Source organism: Xiphias gladius, chromosome 17 (genome assembly GCF_016859285.1).
Source record: "Xiphias gladius isolate SHS-SW01 ecotype Sanya breed wild chromosome 17, ASM1685928v1, whole genome shotgun sequence".
Classification (NCBI taxonomy): domain Eukaryota; kingdom Metazoa; phylum Chordata; class Actinopteri; order Istiophoriformes; family Xiphiidae; genus Xiphias; species Xiphias gladius.
Window position 1 is genome coordinate 22058052 of NC_053416.1, and position 19973 is coordinate 22078024.

Here is a 19973-nt window from a genome sequence, read left to right on the forward strand (position 1 = left end):
CGCTTGATGGTGGGACCCTCATATAAACTCATGTCTTCTTCTTCAGGATAACTGATGGTGTCCACTGTGTCCGCGTAGTGCACCCTGTGCTGCATCTTAGGCTTGACCTGCAAGGGTCCATGTCTGGGTGAAGGCTCTTTGGTTAGGAATCTGGGATCCCTGTTGAAGTGATGATGGTGAGGGGAAACGTGTGGGTGTGGGTTGGGGTTGAGGTGATGTTGGTGATGTTGGTGATGCTGGGGGACATGATTGAGGCGTTTTGAGTCTCTGGGGTGAAGGTGGCTGGGCCCGGGCCGAGGCTGACAGTGACGGGTTAAAGGCTCTTCTTGACCACTGTCTTCCTCCTCTGTCACCTCAGGAATGCTGAACAACTGCTTGCTGTGGTAGACCTGAGGGGGCAACTTAAGGATCCTCTCAAGAACCTCCTCATCACTGTCTGGAGGCTCCAACTTGCCTGACTATAAGGGCCACAGGTCAAAGCAAGCAAGAGTGGGTTGGTGAAGGTGGGATGGAATATCATTTTGTTCAGTAAAAATAAAGGAAGTGCAAACAAAACAATAACAACCCAGCCGTGCAAAGGAAAGAGAAAAGAAAGAAGAAAAAAAATCACGATTAAACAGTATCAGCAATATGACAGCAGAAAAAAGGCCACAAAGTAAGAACTTAAATATACAAGACAAACTAAAAGAAGCATATTTCATTCAAAAAGCAGAACATATAGCGCACTTGTTCCTTTACCCTGTTAGCTCCTACTGTGTATCCCCTGGCCTGTGCTTCTCCAATGTGGTCAGAATAGAGGTCCTCCTCCTCCTCCTCCAGGATGTCAGACAGGTCTGATCGACTGTTGTCTACATGGTAGTCATTGGGAGGCTCCACAAGCCCTCTGCCACAACTCTGTGAAAAGATATGTAAACACTTTGAAACAAACAATCCAATATGAATTTATTTTGTGAATTTATCTTAAGTTTTAAATTATTACTTGTCATTGCCATTGTTTATTGAGTGTAACAATACATTTTCGGATTCAATACTGACATGTTGACATGTTGCTGATTCCAATGTACACTTGAAATAAAAAAAATTCAAAGTTGTACTGCAGAAATCATTAGAGATACATGATTTGTCACTTTTCTGGCCTTGGCCCCATGTATCAGCTCTTGAGAAACAGCACTAGGAGGAGCCCCCTTGATGGAAATATGATGCCAATGTATTAACTTTCCATGATTTAGGCTTTCATAATATGTCAGCAAAATATCATGTTGCACATGCTAAAAACTTTGCATCATGCATTGTCTCCATTAATTTATCAGAATAAAGTGACAGGCCAAGCAAAAAATACTTATCAACTAAAAAAGTAGAATTAAAGGGGAAGTCCACCAATTTAAGTAAGCTGTATAAGGCCTTTTGAGGCTGCAGACAGAGCTGTATGAAATCTGAAAAATTGCCCCATGTGATGTAACTGGCTAAATCAGTGGAGTACGGCTTTAATACTCTCTTTCTTCAAATCTGATAGCTTTGACAAACCAATGAAAACTGATGGACATTACGACATCCCATCAGGTCAACAGCTGCTGAAATAGTTGAACATAACCATAAGTTTTCAAGGCTCCAGAAGACATCAGCGACTTTATATGTAGACTACATCTATTTGATGTACATTATAACCTGCACCTTTGCAGTATTAAGCTTATTAAATTAATTGCACTGCTGTTTACAGGTGAATTAGACGCCGCCTCTGAAGACCTCAAACAAACAATCTTCCCCCTTTCAGATCAGCTCTCAGCCGTGATCAGACTCAGCTATACCTGCAGTATATACTACATTTTTTTTTGTAGTGAAGATTCAACTATTTCAAAGAATAAGTGAGTGTCAGGGCTGACCTGCTGCCTCCTGCAGTACGCTGGCTCTTGGTCCTGTCTCAAGAACTCTTCAATGGACACCAGACGTGTATTTTCTTGCTCTTCCTCTACCTCTGACTCCAACGGTGAAGTGCTGGGGGGTCGGTGGAGATTTGTGTCCTGAGGGTTAAGAAGGTCTGTGATCGGGGCTTTGGGGGGGGTAGGGATGCGCTCAGGGGTCCCGAGCTTGGCACTGGGGTCCTCGATAAACTCTGTGATGGATGGGAAAGGACGTATCGTTCCAGGACTGTTGGTGTCTCTGCGCTGCTCCAACACTGCCGCTGCTGCCATTAGGGGTGCTTGTGCAGGTGCTGGTGCTGCTACTGGAGATGGTTGAGGTGCTGTGGTGGTGGGGGAGGTCACATTAACCTGAAGATAAGAAAGAGTCAATGCAGTACTATTTAATCAAATTTATTATTCTAGAAAAATAAACAAGTTGTAGTTATATATAGGACGAAGGCAGAGTGAGGATTACCACTGGAGTGACGGTGGGAGCTACTGGTAATGTGGCCTCACACACAGCCAAGGCATCAGCAGATGAGGGGTTGGCCCATGCCTTCACATATGAGGCAGATGAGAGAAAATCCTCTGAGGGGAGAGGATGAGGGTTGGCTGCAGCCTCCACTGTGAGGCCAGTGCTGTGTGTGTCTGATGGCAAAGTGCTGGGCAGCATGGAGAATTTGGCAGCAGAGTTCATGTAGGACGGCGGTGAGGGCAGGTTAGTGGGATCTGTTGGGGTGCAGGGTAGGGGAGGTGGCACAACTGGGGCGGTGATAGCTGGGCCTGCCATGATGGCAGCCAGCTTGGAGGGCACATTGACTGGCAAAGAGTCACAGGACTCCACATGGGCGGACATGGTGCGGACAGTGAGCTCCTGAGCTGCCTGCAGGGACTGGATCTGAGAGGGGCCCAGCAGGGCACTACCAGCTGTTGGGGAAGACACCTCCAACACCTTGAATAGGAGAACGACAAGTAAATATGTAGAATTCCCATGTCACATTGAAAATATAAAACTCATCATCAGCTTACAAAAAGTCAGAGACGGACAGATATATCTTGAATTCTAACAGCAGCACAGTGGTTGGTTGAAACAAATTCTAAACAAAAAACTTTGGAAGTTCTTACCTTTTTCTTGTCAGCATATATAGTGTATCCAGTGACACGGACTCCGTTGGAGGTCCCGGCAGCATCTATAGTGACTGGCAGCCAGCTGATGAGGGCAATCCCTGGAGAGGGGCCGTGCTCCAGCTGTACATCCAGAGGAGCATCAGGGGGACCTGCAGGGATTAAAAGCATCACGCCGCAGCCAGTGGCAAGCAAAAGATGGAGAAGCATGAATTTATATTAATATAGGATCAAGTGAGTAGCTCATAATGACAATACAGTGCTTGGGGTAAGAAATAACCATCACAAAGGGCAGATGATTCTACCAAGAAAGATGCCATCTAATACTCTACAGGAACAGTAAGAAATTTAGAAACCATATACCTGGGTTCCCAGAGTGTGGGCATGAAACTTAAGCAAATTTGAATTATCATTTAGAGAAATACAACTTATATCTAATATGACACTGATCATAAATATGCATTTTACAGGCCTATGGTTCGTTCATGAAAAATAAGATATAGCAGAAATTGACATCAAATGATGTTCAGGATTTAAAAAAATCAACAACACATCAGTGACACAGCTCACACCATAATACCAAAACCTCACATTGAGCTTCCTTGTTTACATGGAATTCTGATTCTTTGATTCTCCCCAGTACAGTGCGGTACTTTTGCGCAGTGCTTTGTGGGCAGGGCAGAAAAATTTCAAACCAACTAAACCAACTAAAACCAGTAGCCATAATAATAGAGCCCTACTTATCTCTAATTCATGTTATCATAAGGAATACTTGACCAGTAGGTCATAGTACAGGATGGCATCCGACATGACAAATCAAGTCAGCTATTTTCCTTCCCTTTACAAGCAATGCATTCTGCCAAGGTGCTTTGGTTGTTTAATAAAGGAAACGTGATTCATAGCAGCTCACAAAAGCAGCTCTCATGAATAAATTGATGACCTTGTGTAGGAAGTAGAGAATCACTACTACTGAATATAAGACATCTTAATTTGCACTGCAAGATACAACACATAAAGTTAACATGTAGCTCTGAGAAGTGTGCTGCTATAATTCATGGGAGGGGTCGCCTACCAGACAAGTCCCTGACATTATTCATGGATGTAACTGCCTCAACAGTCCCTACACATACACGTGTTACATACTAGTAGAACTGCTGCCTATAAAATGTTGGTCACTAACACGATGGCAAAATGTGCATATGGTTACAAACAAAAATCTTTCAAGTATATTGCTCATCATATAATCTACACAAAGGTTTGATAAGCTTCTGAATAGGAACTCAGGTGTATTTCTTATTTTACAGATACACACAAACAAACACCAACAAACACCAACAAACACCAACAAACACCAACACACACCAACACACACACACACACACACACACACACACACACACACACACACACACACACACACACACACACACACACACACACGCGGCTTATACACAAAAATAACTTGAAATGCATTTTTAGTGAATGAAACAAGATCAGAGAATGTAATCATCTATCTGGGATGTGTGTGATTTTTTTTCATTCTGAAATGCAGTTAATGTACATTTTCCACACAAAAGACTGATGTTTGCATTACTGAACACATACACATGTATCTAATCTATACAGTTTTTTTTAGGTCCAGCCATTTTATTCTTTTTCTCTGTAGTAAATACTGTATGTTTGAATGACAAATCCTATACCAGTATTGTATTTCCAGATTGCCAAACTGTTGTGCTGTGTGGGTAAAATATTTGTATATGAATTACCTAACAACATCAGCCATTTTCACAAAGCTACAGTGTTAAACTGCAATTATTTTTTAGAAAAAGTGTCCAAATTCCTTGTTCTGGATCAAACATTTGCGCCAGACTGATCTTTACATGTTCTGTACTTACTTTTATCTAACTTAAATGTTTGATTTAATTTTGAATGGGGAAAATAATCTGGTTCATTGATGACCCATAGACTATTTTTAAGTGTAGTTAGAATGAAACCTACAGAGAGCTTCTGATAATACAGAAAATACTAAATCCTGACCTGCCATCAGTGTTGTGAAGGTGATTATGGTGCTTCTGTGTTCACGTCGCTCGACTGGTAACTCCCATGGTGTGCGGTGTGGCCGCGCCTCCACTTTGACTGTGTACTGCAGACTGGGCAAGAGGTTATTGAGGCACAGCGAGTAGCAGCCAGCCTTCACCAGCTCACACTCCTCCTCATTCAAGGAAACAATGTGCACATAGTTACTGTTGCTAGGCAGCCAGGTCAGGTTGGCAGAGGTGGCGGTGATCCTGTCCACACGCAGCTGCGTGGGTGCCACACAAACGTCCCGACCGACCAGCATGCTGCAGCGCAGCTGGTCTGACAGGCCCTTCTCTGTCAGGCTTTGCACTGACACACGGTAGGCCTTGAGGTTTATGTCTAGCCGCTCCAGCACTGCTTTGGTCTGGGCACCGAAGGGCACATTGAACCGCATTTCCTGGTCCACGTACACATTATAACTCCACACATTGCCCCACCCAGCCGGCACCAAGGGAGGGTCCCAGCCAATGATGATGCTCTTGGCAAGCTGCTTGATGAGGGTGAGCTTACGTGGGTAAGGCACAGTGTCCACTCCCACTTCCTCCAAATCCAAGTCCAGGCCGTTGGTGAGGGGGGCTGGGACAGCCAAGGCTGATGCTGAGTCCAAGGGGGCTGAGGCAGGGCCAGAAGCAGCAGAGGCCTCTGTCCTTTCTGAGGCGCTGACGCCCATGTGGAGGTGATGCTGGTGGCTGGCACTGTGCAGGCTGCTGTCTAGCAGGGAGTTATGGGAAATGTCCCCTGTCTCTGGATGGTGAGTGCTCATGACATCGTCGTCTGATACACGTTCCACAAAGTTAGAGGGGACCAGCCCTCTCCGTCCGTCCATCAGCTCACCTGAAAGGAACCACAGTAAAATATTGAATACCAAGTACAGACGGGAACATGAAAATGGAGCTACAACATATTATGGTCTGGGCTTACCTTCATAGAAGCCATCATCGTCCATGTCTCCATACACATAGATGTATTCTCCAGCAGTAAGTGGTAGCTCCACTTCAGGGTTGTCGTTGGGGCCATCATAAGGATTATAGCTGTTGAAAGTAAATTTGCCCGGAAGTAATTTTCATCACATATTAGCAAACTGATGATGTAGTGAGTTGGCTTCTACATTACTATAATATTTACCTATATCTTGCAATGAAAACCTGCAGCTTTGCTGCTACTCTGCTGGCTGTGTAAGGTGCCGGGGCCATGTCAATGTCTAGCTCCTCTACTTCACTGGCAGTGTCCACCTGAGAACACCATGAACAGACGGTGAGTCACTAGGACCTTTAAACTGCATGAATTGATTACAGAAAAATACATAAAAAAGTGAATAACAGGACAGAAAAAAAAACAAACATATTTTTTATTCCTCTAACAAGGTGGACCATTGTGAAATGGCTGAAATAAACAAGCATCGTATTTGAAATTTCCTTAAAAAAATCTATTTACTGTAAATACAGAACTAGTTATTTGCCACCACAAATGACTGCTCACATGAAAGAACAATATTCTTATTATGTGGTGATTAATATTAATGAGTCACTGATGCTGGTAGAATCCCCTTGATACCTCATGTGGAATTTGAGCTCCATTCATACCGACTACACACAATACAATAGGAGAGATTGTTTATTTATAGCTCCCTGGGAAAACGTTTTTAAGGATAATCACTTACAACTACTACTGTATAACCTTCATAATCCACAGTGGCCAGTGGATTATTTCACTAAATATGAGCTTTATTGAACTGTGGGCAGATGAGTGACAAGATGAAAAGACCACCAACCTGTCTGCCATGCAAGACCAGAGACTGACTCTTTGGAGACATGGCACAACAAAAATACTAAATCATGGCAGCAGATCCAATTTCTCTAATGTATGAGCAGACTAGTGTATTTAGCTATAGTCTGTACTCGCGTGAGATGGCACAGAGGCTAAGGACGGCTTTTTAATCCATTAAATCCACACAATCAATGTGCTCTCGCATAGCCGTCTTGGTAATCTTGATGAGTGATCTGCCTGTCTATGTAGAGACAAGGAAAGCAGAAATGTTGCAAGCAGGAGCCCTGCGCAGTGACATAACCTGGATGAACATCTAGAGACCAAAGGAGCATTTTCACAAACCTACAACCAGGGTTTCAACACCAACCAACCCATCAAATGTGGGTCCAAAGTAAACCAATTTGGCTAACAGATATTAATAGCTATTGGCAGCTTTCAAATGGAGTAGCAATATTAGTCAGGGTTTCAAAAAGATAATTTCAACCAATGCTTACAAACTTTATTAGCTTGTGAGAGGTGACTTCTGTTTTTGGCTAGAATTACCAGCATTAAATCACTTTCCGTGCAAAGTGTATAACACTGCATTCAATGTGAGTAAATTGAACCAAAAGTAGTTGTAGTAACTATATTTAATAATCACAATCAGTGTGGTAAAACATTATTAATGCATGGAAATAAAGTATAATGTAATATAATATAATACCATATAATATAATCTAAATTCACAAACAAACAAACAAACAAAAAAAACAAGTATGAATTCTGAAACGAGTATCAAGAGATGCACTTTACATTCTCAAGGTTATACCTCATGTATTGGGCTTGATTTGTGCGGACTGAGGTGGGTGTCAGACTTGGGGGTGAGATGTGTGGTCTCTGACTTGCTGGAGGAAGAGCCTGACTTGCTTACACTGATGGTGGGCAGCTCTCGATGCTTGGTGACAGGCGAGCGCTCCACCCTGGACAAGCCTGCAGCGTGCGGGGTGGACCCCATCCGCAGTGCAGCAGCCACATCTAGCAGGAGAGTGAGAGGAAGAGGATAATACATAATCCATGACTTTAACAGACACCTCCAGCCCTCTCACTGGTTAACTTGGTTGAATCCACGAGCAGCTAGGTGGGTGAGGTTACTGGTTGACATGCAGGAGGCTCAAGGTTGAACCTGGCTGATTAAACAGTGGAAGAAAAATCCTGTCTCCATCTGTCTGAGGTCAGAGGTCACACTACCTTGTGGCAACGTGTGTCACATCAGCACTGTTAAGGGGCTTAACTGGGTCCATGGTCAACAGACATTTCTCTGACCCTCATGTGATGTTGAAAATCACACACAAGCTCTGTTACAGTGTTGGACTGGGACGGTGTAGGTGAGATGACAGGCTAGAACATGCCGTGCTTTTGTGACGGTGCCCAACACATATTATGAGTAACAGAGACAGAGAGCGTACCGGGCGGATCATTACCCTCAGGGCAGGAGAGAGTGTCACCTGCCTCGAGACTCCAGAAGGCTATTTCACCCAGAGACACCATATCCCATGAGCCACCAGTGCAGTCTAAAACACATGAACAGTGTAGGAGAAAGAGGTTGGATACATTTGTGGGATACAAACTGTAGGAACAGTTTTGACTAGAGTTGCGCTGTTTTTACGTATAAGGCAGCTGTGGATGGGATCGCATTTTAATTTAAAATGCCTGTGCATAAAATTCACAGCCTTAGTAGAAGAAGCCGAGATGTGACACACACACACACACACACACAGGTGAAATGTAAGTTATTATGCTCAATCTCTTTTTTTGATACAAAAAGGAAATACCCTGGCATTAAGATAATTTCAGGCACAATTTCATGTGCCCTTACTGTTTAAAAGGAAACTTAAAAGTCAGTTCTTAAAAATCCCTATGAATAACACAGAAATACTAAAACCTGAACAGACACATCCCTGATGGGAAAGTTTTTAAAAAAAAAAGGTTTTGTATGCTTTTGATGCTATTTTGTTCATGGACTCAATTCCTCTATTAGTGACAAGATTTCCTTTGAAACTAAAAGGAAAAATATACTATGAAAACAGAATTATGGTCAGACAGTGATTTTACTAGAAGTTTATTTTGAAAGGCATATAGCTTGACTCGATGTGACACTTCGATCTTATTCCTTTGCTCTGAGAGTCATCAGCCAAAGAAATGTGGTTGCTGACATCACTATGTATTTGCCAAAATATCAAAGTCGTTCAATTACACCAAGCATTTTGCTAATATGCATTGCTGATATTATAAATGAACCAAGGCAACATATTCTTTTCACATGGTTTGTCACTCGGTTGCTAAATACCCTTTCTATCACAAGAAAAATCACTAAGAATCCTCTGAAGTACATCTAATTGCAACACAGAATCTATCATCAGCTGAATATGTTGTGTTTTTGGGTGTGAATACTTGTCAATGGAGGTGTGGCTCACCTCGCTCTGTAGTCAGGCCCACCCCATTGGTCAGAACAGAGAGGCTGGGATTGTTGAGGAGGCTAGAGCCGGCCAGGTCCACCTTCGAGGCCTGCAGTCGAAACTTCTCCAACTCTTGGGAGAGCAAGCCAAACTGTTCGCTCTGGCTGCGACATTTCTCCTCCAGCTCTCGTACCTTTGACTACACATGAGGCGTAACAAGCACAGAGAACAGATATAAGTTACATTTCTTCTATGCACAGGAGGGGCATGTGTTTTAAGGCGAATTTCCCCTTTAAAAGAATCGCAACTGGTTTACTTTAATACATTAGTCATGTGGAATGATCTGACCCTGTAAGAGTAAGAAAAAGTAACTGTTTTTATAAATTGTCAGTGTCATGCAGAAACCTTTTATCCCTATACAGCCATTTTCTTGGCAACTATGGAAAACCTTTTTTTACAATGTACACACGTTCGACACATCAAATTTCACATCTGATTACAGTTATGATTATCTCGCTGGGTGGACATACAATAAATACACTGCTGCTTACATAAGGTACAAAGAATTTATTATAAAACAAAGTATAAAAATCTGAGGTTAGGTTTCTAGGAGACAGACAATATAAGCTGTGACTGAAACATACGTTAAGGCAGCAAACACAAATGACAAGCAATTACAGCCTCAGTGGGAAGCAAATGGGAGGGAAAGAAAGGCGGGTAGTTTTCTGGTAAGACAGGAAACAGTAGTAAAAACCAGAGCTGGAAGGTTACATAGGTTATGAGAAGTTACATATTGTGCTTCTGTCTTACACTGCAATCACTAGACATCAGTATTATTTGCCAGAACACTACAGAAGTAAGCCTGAGCGCTACTGAGTTTCTATACACGGCTGATTTCACTTCCGGTTGCGGTGGGAGTTTCCTGGCAGGCTGATCTGACAAAAGCCTCTGCATGAAACTGTCTAAACAACATTTCCTGTTAGTTCTCACCTACGCAAACCAGAGTCTGCAGCTAACTGTTACCTAGCTAAACTGAGCTGAAGTGGAAGAGAGTAGTTCAACACTGAGATAAGTCACTAATAAAATGTAATTAATTCTCTGTTACAAACAGTTATCTGACTCAGTCATGTGATGGGTTTACAGAAAAAGAAATCCTACTTCACTGTAATAACATCAAATAACAAGCCAGCATGATAAGCATGAGAAGTGTGCTCAGGAGCGATAACTGTGCCACAGATACACTGTGATACACAGCGTGAATGTCCTGATTCACACACACTTGGGTAATCTTAAAACATTGCATGAGCATCAAATTGGCCTCTATGGCCACACGAAACTTTGACAAAAGACTGTTTTACAGTAATTACTGCAGGACTGTTCCATTTTAAGTGTATCTTCAAAACACAAATGGTGTACAAACCTGTATAAGTTCTGTCAACTTGAAGGAATTAAGTAAAAGTGACTGGGGTTGGGTGGTTCTATTTACAGGGGCTAGGGAAGATTTTGTGACACTAAGATACATAATTTGTCCCAGGAGGTCAAGCAGGTTAAAGGTTGACAGTACCTGCATGCAGTCCAGTGTACTCTGGTTGGCAAAAAGATAACACAAAGGACAAAAAAGATACATAAAAGTAAATACATGCTTGAGATCAAATTAATCTGAGAAAGACAAAATATATTAATAAAGTAGAAACACAGCAGTCTGAGTCCAGGTTGAAGAGAAAATCCCTGTCAGGAGCCAGTATTGCTAGAATGTCTCTTGGCCTTCAGCAGCCAACACCTGCCTTTTGCATGAAAACAGCTATTCCTTATTATCTTTCAAAAAACGTTTTTAACAGATTGAGAAAGGCTGTGTGTTGACCTGGCAACAAAGCTCAAGCTCTTGGGAGGGAAAATCATCTCCTGTGATGCTTTGGGTTTAAACAGAGAGACAGAAAGTGAGTGAAACAAAGCGAGAGGAAGGAAACGAGCAGTTTTTAAAACAGGAGCAACTATACTCTACCAGCTCCCTCCGCAACACAAGCTGAGTCAAATCCTAAAATAAAATACACATTTCTTTTAGGAACAACCTTTTGTACAAAATGCACAGTGTGAAATTAGAAACACATACAGCAGACATTTACAGTTATCAATACAGTCATCAACTTTGGATGGTGACATTTTTGAGTTTTTGCTGTGAGCACTTAAGGTTTTTTGATCTTTTTTTTTTTCATCATTCAACATCAACAGCCAGCTAGACAGACTTCGAATGTCATTGACTGTCTGGACTCATTTTAAATTCAAAGTGTGTAACAGTCCCACTGAGAGCATACACAAACGTCACAAAACAGCAGAGAAGCCATCTGTTCAAACGGTTTTCCAGGCCCATGAGGGCTACAAAAATACAAGTATTTTCTGCAACAGCTTCTCTGCCAGGTGTTTAGATAAGAATTAGGAGCACATTGTACTGCACGTCCATGCTGCTTCAGTGGCAATGGGATGTCTTTTGTCTACTCAGAAAAGGGAGAAAATTAGATAATTGTACGCTTTTTGTTTGGTGTAAAGGAGATAAGAAACACCTTCAATAGTATATTGTATTTTATCCCATAAGACAAAAATCTAGTAGCGCATGAAAGAAATACTGAAGAAGACTGAAAAACACTCCTCCTCTCTCTAATGTTAGGAGTAAGTTCCACTCTTTTGTGTGGCTTTATTAAACACTGGAAGCTTTGATTTTTATGGGCAACTCATCCTAAATTCCTGGATGCATCTCAGAGCTTTACTGTATGGAAATATAAGTACTGCATTTATTTGCTTTTCTTCTTTGATGAGTAGTTACAGTGGTGTGATACAAACTCACCTCCAGCATCTGAACCACTCCTTCATGCTCCCTCTTGGCGAATAACTGAGCCTGATGATTAAAAAGACATCAAAGTCAGTGTAATGTTGGTTATTTGCTCATAAAATCCTAATTCTAAGCACAGCAAGTTCTGTTGACAAAACTCAGTGCTTTATAGGTGCCCAAAGGTTGCCTCCTGCTGGACAAGACATCCCATTTCCCATAATTAGGCTAAAACCAACCAAGAGGTTGTAAGGGGTTTGATTTAAGCAGGAAAAATATTTCTGTTAACATGGAGAGTGCACAAGAGGTTGTGTTTCTTACCCGCTGTAACCGTTTGATTTCATCCTGTTTGAACTTAAGGATAGCCAGTGCCTGCTCATGTTCCAATTCCAGCTGCTGCCTTCGCTCGGCGACCTCTCGCATATGCTTTTCAGAAAAAAAAAAGATCAGAAGGCAATTTTTACAAGTATTATGGTAAGGAGTGAAACTGAAAATAATACGCAGAGAATCTGACCACCACTGTACCTTAAGGACCTGCTCTAGGTTCTCCAGTTTGGCACGGAGTCTCTGGTTCTCCTCGAGAACTGAATTGTGTTGAGCGGTCACTTCAGAGAGATCTTCCCTCAGCTCCTCATTCTCAGCCCGAGTCTTCAGAAATAATAGCAAGTAAATTATCTGGATCATTTTAAAGGAAATTCTTCTCTTTATAACCATCATTTCCATCAGTCATTTTTCCTTTAAACTAAATTAAACTGAGAAGTTGTTTATTTTTGGTGCTCAACCTACTAGACTCTGTTTTAACAACACCCAGATCTCAGCTTTGATGGAGGTTAAAATATCACTACCACAGCTATGACAGATATGATCCAGGTTATAAACGAAAACAAAAAAAACAAAAACAAAAGATGGAGTTGACAGGGCAGGGGGACACTGACCTGGTCGAGCAGCTGTGCCTTCCTCCTGAGGAGATCTGCCTCCTCCTTTAGTTGCTCATTTTTGCCTCGCTCATCCTCAAGCTGGCTCTCCTGTTAAGAAACATGAAGTTCAGATAAAACGGAGGAAATCCATGTCTCCCAAGTCATCCCTATGTCCACTACAGTAATACTTAAACCAGACTACAGGGCAACCAGATAGCACATGAGAAGGAAATACTGGAGAAAGAATATTGCTTACCAAATACAGACATCTCTTCTGTCGCTTCTTTACTTCATGCTCAAGGTTTTCACATTCTTTTCTCTTCTTGCTCAGCTCACTTTCCTGAACCAACAATGATAACAAAGCCAAGACAGTTAAACATCTGAAAGAGGCTCTGAAACTAGATCTATCTCTTTACATGGTTTTAAACAGAAAAAACTCTCAAACAAAGAGCAAGATATACTGTACAAGAGCAAAATTATGAAAAACAACATGTAATATGATGACACATGATTTGCATTTACATTTGCAATACAGAATACACTGGCTTTAGTTTCTATAATGACCTCCAACATGGCAGCAATGGGGTATTACAAAGCTTAGCATCCTTTAATTATTCTAAATGCTGCTTACATGCAGGACCAACATAGGAGAAATCAGCTTATTTCAGCATGGCCACAGGACCTCAATCAAGTATTACCACTGTGACTGTGTGGGGGGAAGCTACAGAACAGACGGGCTAATTGCAGACCACCAGCAGCTGACTGAAGGAGATACTGTACTCTCACCAGTGATGACACAGTATGACAATAATGATAATTAAACTGCAATCTGTGGTCTGATTTGCTTGATTGTATTTCTGTCACTGCATTGAAGACCTGAATAATGTGTATCAAGAAGGGATGCTCTGTTGCACTGTCAAATTATGACTGTGAAGCTAAAAAAAACATGTCTGTTTGAACTGACTTGAGTTTGACACTTTTTACTGAACTGTTAATTTGTTGTGGCTCCAATTTAATCTTTTTTCATATTTTTCTCCCAATTTGGAGTTCCCAGTTCCCCAAACCCTAAAGCTGTCTGTTGCCCAGAGGATGGTATAGACTACAATGTGCCTCCTATGATACACATGGAGTTGTCAGTCACTTTGTTTCTTCTCTAACCCAGTTTTGTATTGTAGCCTAAAAAATGCACACTCTATTTTTTATGGGACTTTCAAAAGGCCAAGGGTAAAAAAGGGATATAAGTGGGCAGGTGATATTTTAGGTATTCCCAAATTCAGGGATATAAACTAGACTAAGACTCTAACAGCCACGCTAGCAGCTCTGTGAGGCTGTACATATAGTAGGAACTGTGGTGCTTTGGGCTAAATACTAACATCAACTTGCTAAGATGCTCACAATGACAATGCTAACATGCTGATGTTTAGCATTAATTAGGTGTTTAGGTATGAATCTTTGCTATGGTTACAATCTTAGTTTAATATTTGCTAATTAGCACTAACCACAAAGTTGTCGGTCATAAACTAAAGTATTGGACAAATTAACTTTTGACTTGATGATGGGGCTAGATGAAAAGTTCAGTTATTACAATTCATGCACTGAGAACCATAAATGTTAGAAAAAAAATTCATGGATATCCATACAATATTTTTTGAGATACTTCAGTCTGGACCATAGTGGTGGACCAACCAACACTGCTAGCGGCTAAAAATATAACTTGCATGCTAAATTAGTTTATGTGGGAGCTCAGTGTTTACTCAGCTGACGGGCCTTGTCCTACATCTGTAACTCATTTAACTCATCTTAGAAATCCCACTGTCTAAGATTCCACTTTTTCCCATGACTCAGTCATGCTCTAGGAAAGATAGCTGGTTATTTTAAGATCCCCTCAACAAACAACAGATAAAAACATTTAAGCTACATTTAAACCATTTTCAATTTCCTTTCCTTTAAACTAAAAAGACAAAGCTCAAAAAAAATCAAGGTACTTCTTGTCCAGCCAGACTGTGTTCTAAATATATTGATGCATAGCAAAAGGCATACTGATTTAAATTATATCACCAGCTATCAGCTCATCAGCTCATTCTCCGACTCCCTTCATAGTTCTGCAGTTTCGCTTAGGATGGAAATTGCGCATTTGAGTAAACTATGTACATGCTTTTTGGAAAACAGAATATAACAGCAGCACATTACTTCTTAAAAAGTACAGTGGTACTTCAGCTTATAAATTATGACCTTTTCCTCATTGCCAGAAAACTACATCACCAGCTATTCCAAATGCAATTGACACATGTTCAAGAGCATTGAGGGTAGTGCAGATATGATCTTAATAGACCCAATCACAGTTATGAAATAATGACTGATGCCAAAATGATGGTGAATTAAGTTTTCTGTGTTTTTGTGAATTAAATACATCCAAAAACTAGAGACCATCTTGTAATGGGATCACACCAGCGAGGACACCTGTCAATATGTTGACAATATGACCCATGAGTACTCAGTAGTTATTACTACATTATTACATGAATACTCAGTAGTCACAGGTCACTAATGGATCCGACCACACCCATCATCGAACTCAGTCTTCATTGTTGATCTCAACTACACACCTGTAAAGTTTTGTGACTGTATCTTGCATAGTGTGGTGCTGTTGCGGTGACAAAATTTGTCCACAGACAGACAGATAGACATATAAACCCCTGCCAAAGTACTCAAACCTGTTTCTGTGGTAGTTCCCGTACAGTACAGTAGGCGTTATTTTACCATGATGACAGACACACACACACACACACACACACACACACACACACACACACACACACACACACACACTCACACTCACACACACACACAAGTTGTTTTTGGCTGATTTAATGTACAATATCAATGCTCTAACAATAAACGAAACAACATCAATTAATGCCTGGAATCTCCATTTTCCATGCTGACAAAGAAAGTCAATACAGAGCTGAGAGGAACTATGGTCTATTTAAGCCATGAGACCCACTTGTAGAATCAACAAGACCAATGTGCTACTGTTCTGTTTCCAAGGGACAAGATCAAAATAATCCCAGCATTACATAACAAATCTGACCCTAGTTTTTCCTTCAGTGGCACTCAGCTCAGTCACAGCACTGAAATTCAAGCTTCAGTTTCACATGAAAATGCACAGTGGATAGCAAAGCACTATCCCTGCAATTAGGCTTAATATGCAATTATTGCTGCTAAGAGATGTATAGGACTCTCATGAATGACAGTTTAAAGGAAAGGACTGATTTAAAAGCCATGTTGGTGACATTTAGTAAAACTCTGCATTGCTAAGCCTCTAATTTCAACAATAACAAGCAACAGCTCTAATTAGTATATTTTATTTGATAATGTTGCAAAATATTAAGGAAGCATTTATCAACAAACTGCTTTCATGAGCTGTTTTGTCCTCACGAAAGCAATATTCCATGCTAAAATTCAAACAGGGAAAAAAATGTGGCATGTTAGCACTGGAAAAACACTACTTGGTTGTGCTATGGATGTTCCCCTACATGTAACAGGGTTAACAGGGTTATTTTGAAGTATCAGCTAAGTATAGTACTAGATACTCTCACCAGAAACTGTAGGCGCTGCTCGTCTGTGTGTTCCTCCTGATGGGAGGGGGTCGGGCTGAGGCCCGGTGGGGGCGTCACTCGCAACCCCGACTCCTCCTCCTCTCCGGGAGTCTTCTCACACCTGGACGGAGCTTCATCTAATGCCACACACGGGGTCTCTCCTACAACCTAACAGGGACGGGAAGAATCATTCAGTCACTTTACATTTACACGGGAAATCTTGAAAAGCCAACATCCATGGTGTTGTACTAAAAAGCGTCTGTTCTGATCCTAAAAAGATGACCAACTTGTGAGAAGGGAGCAAATGTGTGATTGTTATACTCTACAGAAACACTAAACATTACCCCCCCTGCTGTGAGTGAGGGATTAGCAGCAAGCCTCCTTCCCAGTGGTCCAACTACAATCAATGAATAATCCAGGGGGAATCCCTCTAGCCTCTAACATGACTGGAAGTCATTAGCACTAAACCTGTCCTTTCTAATTAGGTTGTGTGTAGTGACTTGAATGTTTCACAGTAGGTTATTGGTTTTTGTTTTTTTTTAACTGTTTACAGCTACACATTCATCTTTATAACTTGTATGATTTGTCTAATTTGGGATCTGTGCGGGGGACAGGCTGACATTGGTTAAGGGTTAAGAGTCGGGAATCAGTATCTAATTTTAGAGCAAACCTACTTATGCTCAGAGTAGAACTGTGCTAGTGCAGCCAAGCCATGACCCAATAACAGGATCAAAGGCACTCTGCCAAGTGCTGCAAGGGGGATCTCTCCTTTACACTCTCCTTTCCTTTACATTGTTAGTCACTGAAAGGCATATCACTCTACATTCCACTTGTTAAAGAAAGGGACTGTCAGAACAATAAACAGCACACATTCATAAACTGTACTGACAATTTCTATGTAGGGGTACTATCAAACCAGCCAAGTACCCCCCAAAACCCCATTTATACGTTTTGTTTCAGATCAATGGGACTGTTTGCAAAAATATAACAGTGTCAGTTGTTCCTTGTGATTCATGGTGTCTAAGTTTTTAAACTTTTTGATTTTTTTGTTTTACACTTCTCTAATTGTATAACGCAGGTTTGGCTCCTTCACACATGCATATGATATCAAGTATTCACCCATTTAGTTGAAGTGAAACAGCTAAACTGCCAACCAATTCAACCTCAAGACATTTGATCTATCATGTTGGAGCAGAGATATAGTGAAGAGGATGAAGGTTCAGAGAGAGATGAAGTCCTACTGTAGTTCCAATAAGAAACTGAATTATAACATGACTTCTGACTAGATTGGAAAATAGTACCCTCTGGGGCTGTTTTTTGCAGTCGCCATTATTTTTTAGAAGCTGTCATTGAACGCAACCTGGCAACAACAAGACAGAATGGCTTCTATGGAAGTCAACACTTCATTTCATAAAGCAACTAATTCTCATTGGTATTATTTTATTCTATATATACCAATAATATATATATCCATTTCCTAGCATACTATAATTATATCCTCCATATTACACCCACGTGCAGCATAAAAATCACGTGAATCTTTTCTGGCACAGCACAGTAAAATGTCAGTTAAATATCTGTTTGTTCAATGTGCAGGTGCTTAATGTAAGTTTGTCTTCCTTTCAAACGTGCAGCAGCTTGCTTCAGGGAGAGAGAAGGTTCGTTGTTTTTAAGCAGTATGTTCAAGCATCACAGCGGATCCAGAAGACCTCAACACAGGGTTGATAACTCATTGTGACTGTTCAGCACAAATTCGGTGGCATGTCTGTAAAGTCAAGCAAAGCTATCCTAGGTTTATCTTTGGGATAGTGGACCAGATGGTGTTAGTAGTGGTGACAAAAGGCCAGCAGGAGGCACTAATTCCATTGGCCCCTGTACAAAAACGCCTTGAACAAGTGCTCTACTGTTTTTCCTGTTCCCGATTCCTTTTGGTGGTCATTAAAGAGTTGATTCCAGCGTCCTGGCAAAATTCCCATCTTTTTATTTGGTGGATAAACCAGTCAGCTTTCTTCTGATTCTTAATTAGCTTGTAGCTCTTCATACCTATCCACTGGGCTGGCTTAAGCGTGTGTAGTTTGTCGCTATAATCTGGCAGCTATGTAGCAAGGTGGGAGTGACACGTTAGTAAGTTAAGATCCCTATGCAAATTTGAACAGACAGGAGAAGACCTACTTTTGCAGGTCTTCTCCTGTCTTAACTCCTTCTTTGCATTAAGTGCACCTGAGCTTTTCATACCATTAATGAGATACTGAGAATAATTAAACATACCTACTTAGAAAAACAGTCGTTGTTTTTACCTTTCTTTCATCAAGTTGAGATATTTTCATGTAACTAACTACACAGTGAAAACATATTATCATCAGTATGTCATACATTGCTATCAGTCTACAGTTCAATTCCCTTAAAAGAGCAATCCTTTTTGTAAAGGGAATGTGAGGGAAAGAGAGCTCATAATGATGAGTTCAAAACAAATATAATCAGGGTTCAGGGCACGTGTGATATAATTCTGACAGGGTTTTGACGAACGAACACAGAGGGGGAATATTACATAACGCCTCATTTATACAATGTTATGAGGAATAAGGGAATGTCATAGAGAGCATTACACCAAGGCTTGGTCTATTATGAATCATTTCAAAGGTTTATGTGCCAACACACTAACCTAACAAGACTTAGTATGACCTAACAAAACTGTGCATGTTTTAGAGATTTCACTTGGTCATGGTGCAATCAATGTTTAATTCTCTATCAGATGGACAATTAAGAGAAAACATCACCTGAGTTGAATGTGCCCCAACAAATTCAAACAGAATATCTTACATTTTCAAGCAGAAATAGTCATATACAGCAGAAACAAAATCAAGATGATGCTAAAATTCAAATCATGTCTGGGAGGCGATATAGCCCCGTTCCAGTGAAAATTGGAGTAGTACATACACAAATGTTCATATGGATTTCACATACATTTTGGGTCGATTTTTTTCATCAATTCAATAAAGTTGTAATGAAATCAGTGAATTTTCAAAAAAATTGTATTCCTTTAGGTTTGAGCAGTGATTCATATGTTAAAAAATATATTACATGATATTTTAATGAAGGTTAAAGGGTGAATCATGTCAGGGCATGATTAGAAATAGCCCCTGTAAAGATTTGTATAGACTCCCAAAAGTACCACTCAGTCTCAGGAGTTAACAACTTTGTTCATAGAAGAAGTATAGTTAAATTAGACTATACATTAAAATGATAGATCATCCAGCATATTGGCAAGTATTTTGTGCTTGCATTGGCCTAAACTGGTCACAGTCATTCAGTGTATTTATATAAAAAAAAAC

The 19973-nt window shown here is 40.8% G+C and overlaps 1 protein-coding gene across 1 annotated transcript in view; it reads right to left on the reverse strand.

Annotated features, from left to right (window-relative positions):
* The window catches only part of LOC120802559 (peripheral-type benzodiazepine receptor-associated protein 1-like), a 61434-nt gene that overhangs the window by 9346 nt on the left and 32115 nt on the right, over positions 1–19973 (reverse strand). Inside the window, exons 7-23 of the mRNA XM_040150490.1 lie at positions 16642–16809; positions 13299–13382; positions 13061–13150; positions 12651–12773; positions 12447–12551; positions 12144–12194; positions 11307–11339; positions 9323–9503; positions 8315–8419; positions 7678–7883; positions 6228–6334; positions 6024–6133; positions 5061–5936; positions 3024–3175; positions 2374–2850; positions 1881–2267; positions 739–894 (exon numbers count right to left, since the gene is read on the reverse strand). Coding sequence (XP_040006424.1) covers positions 739–894; positions 1881–2267; positions 2374–2850; positions 3024–3175; positions 5061–5936; positions 6024–6133; positions 6228–6334; positions 7678–7883; positions 8315–8419; positions 9323–9503; positions 11307–11339; positions 12144–12194; positions 12447–12551; positions 12651–12773; positions 13061–13150; positions 13299–13382; positions 16642–16809 — 3411 coding nt within the window. The remainder of the gene's footprint in view (positions 1–738; positions 895–1880; positions 2268–2373; positions 2851–3023; positions 3176–5060; positions 5937–6023; positions 6134–6227; positions 6335–7677; positions 7884–8314; positions 8420–9322; positions 9504–11306; positions 11340–12143; positions 12195–12446; positions 12552–12650; positions 12774–13060; positions 13151–13298; positions 13383–16641; positions 16810–19973) is intronic.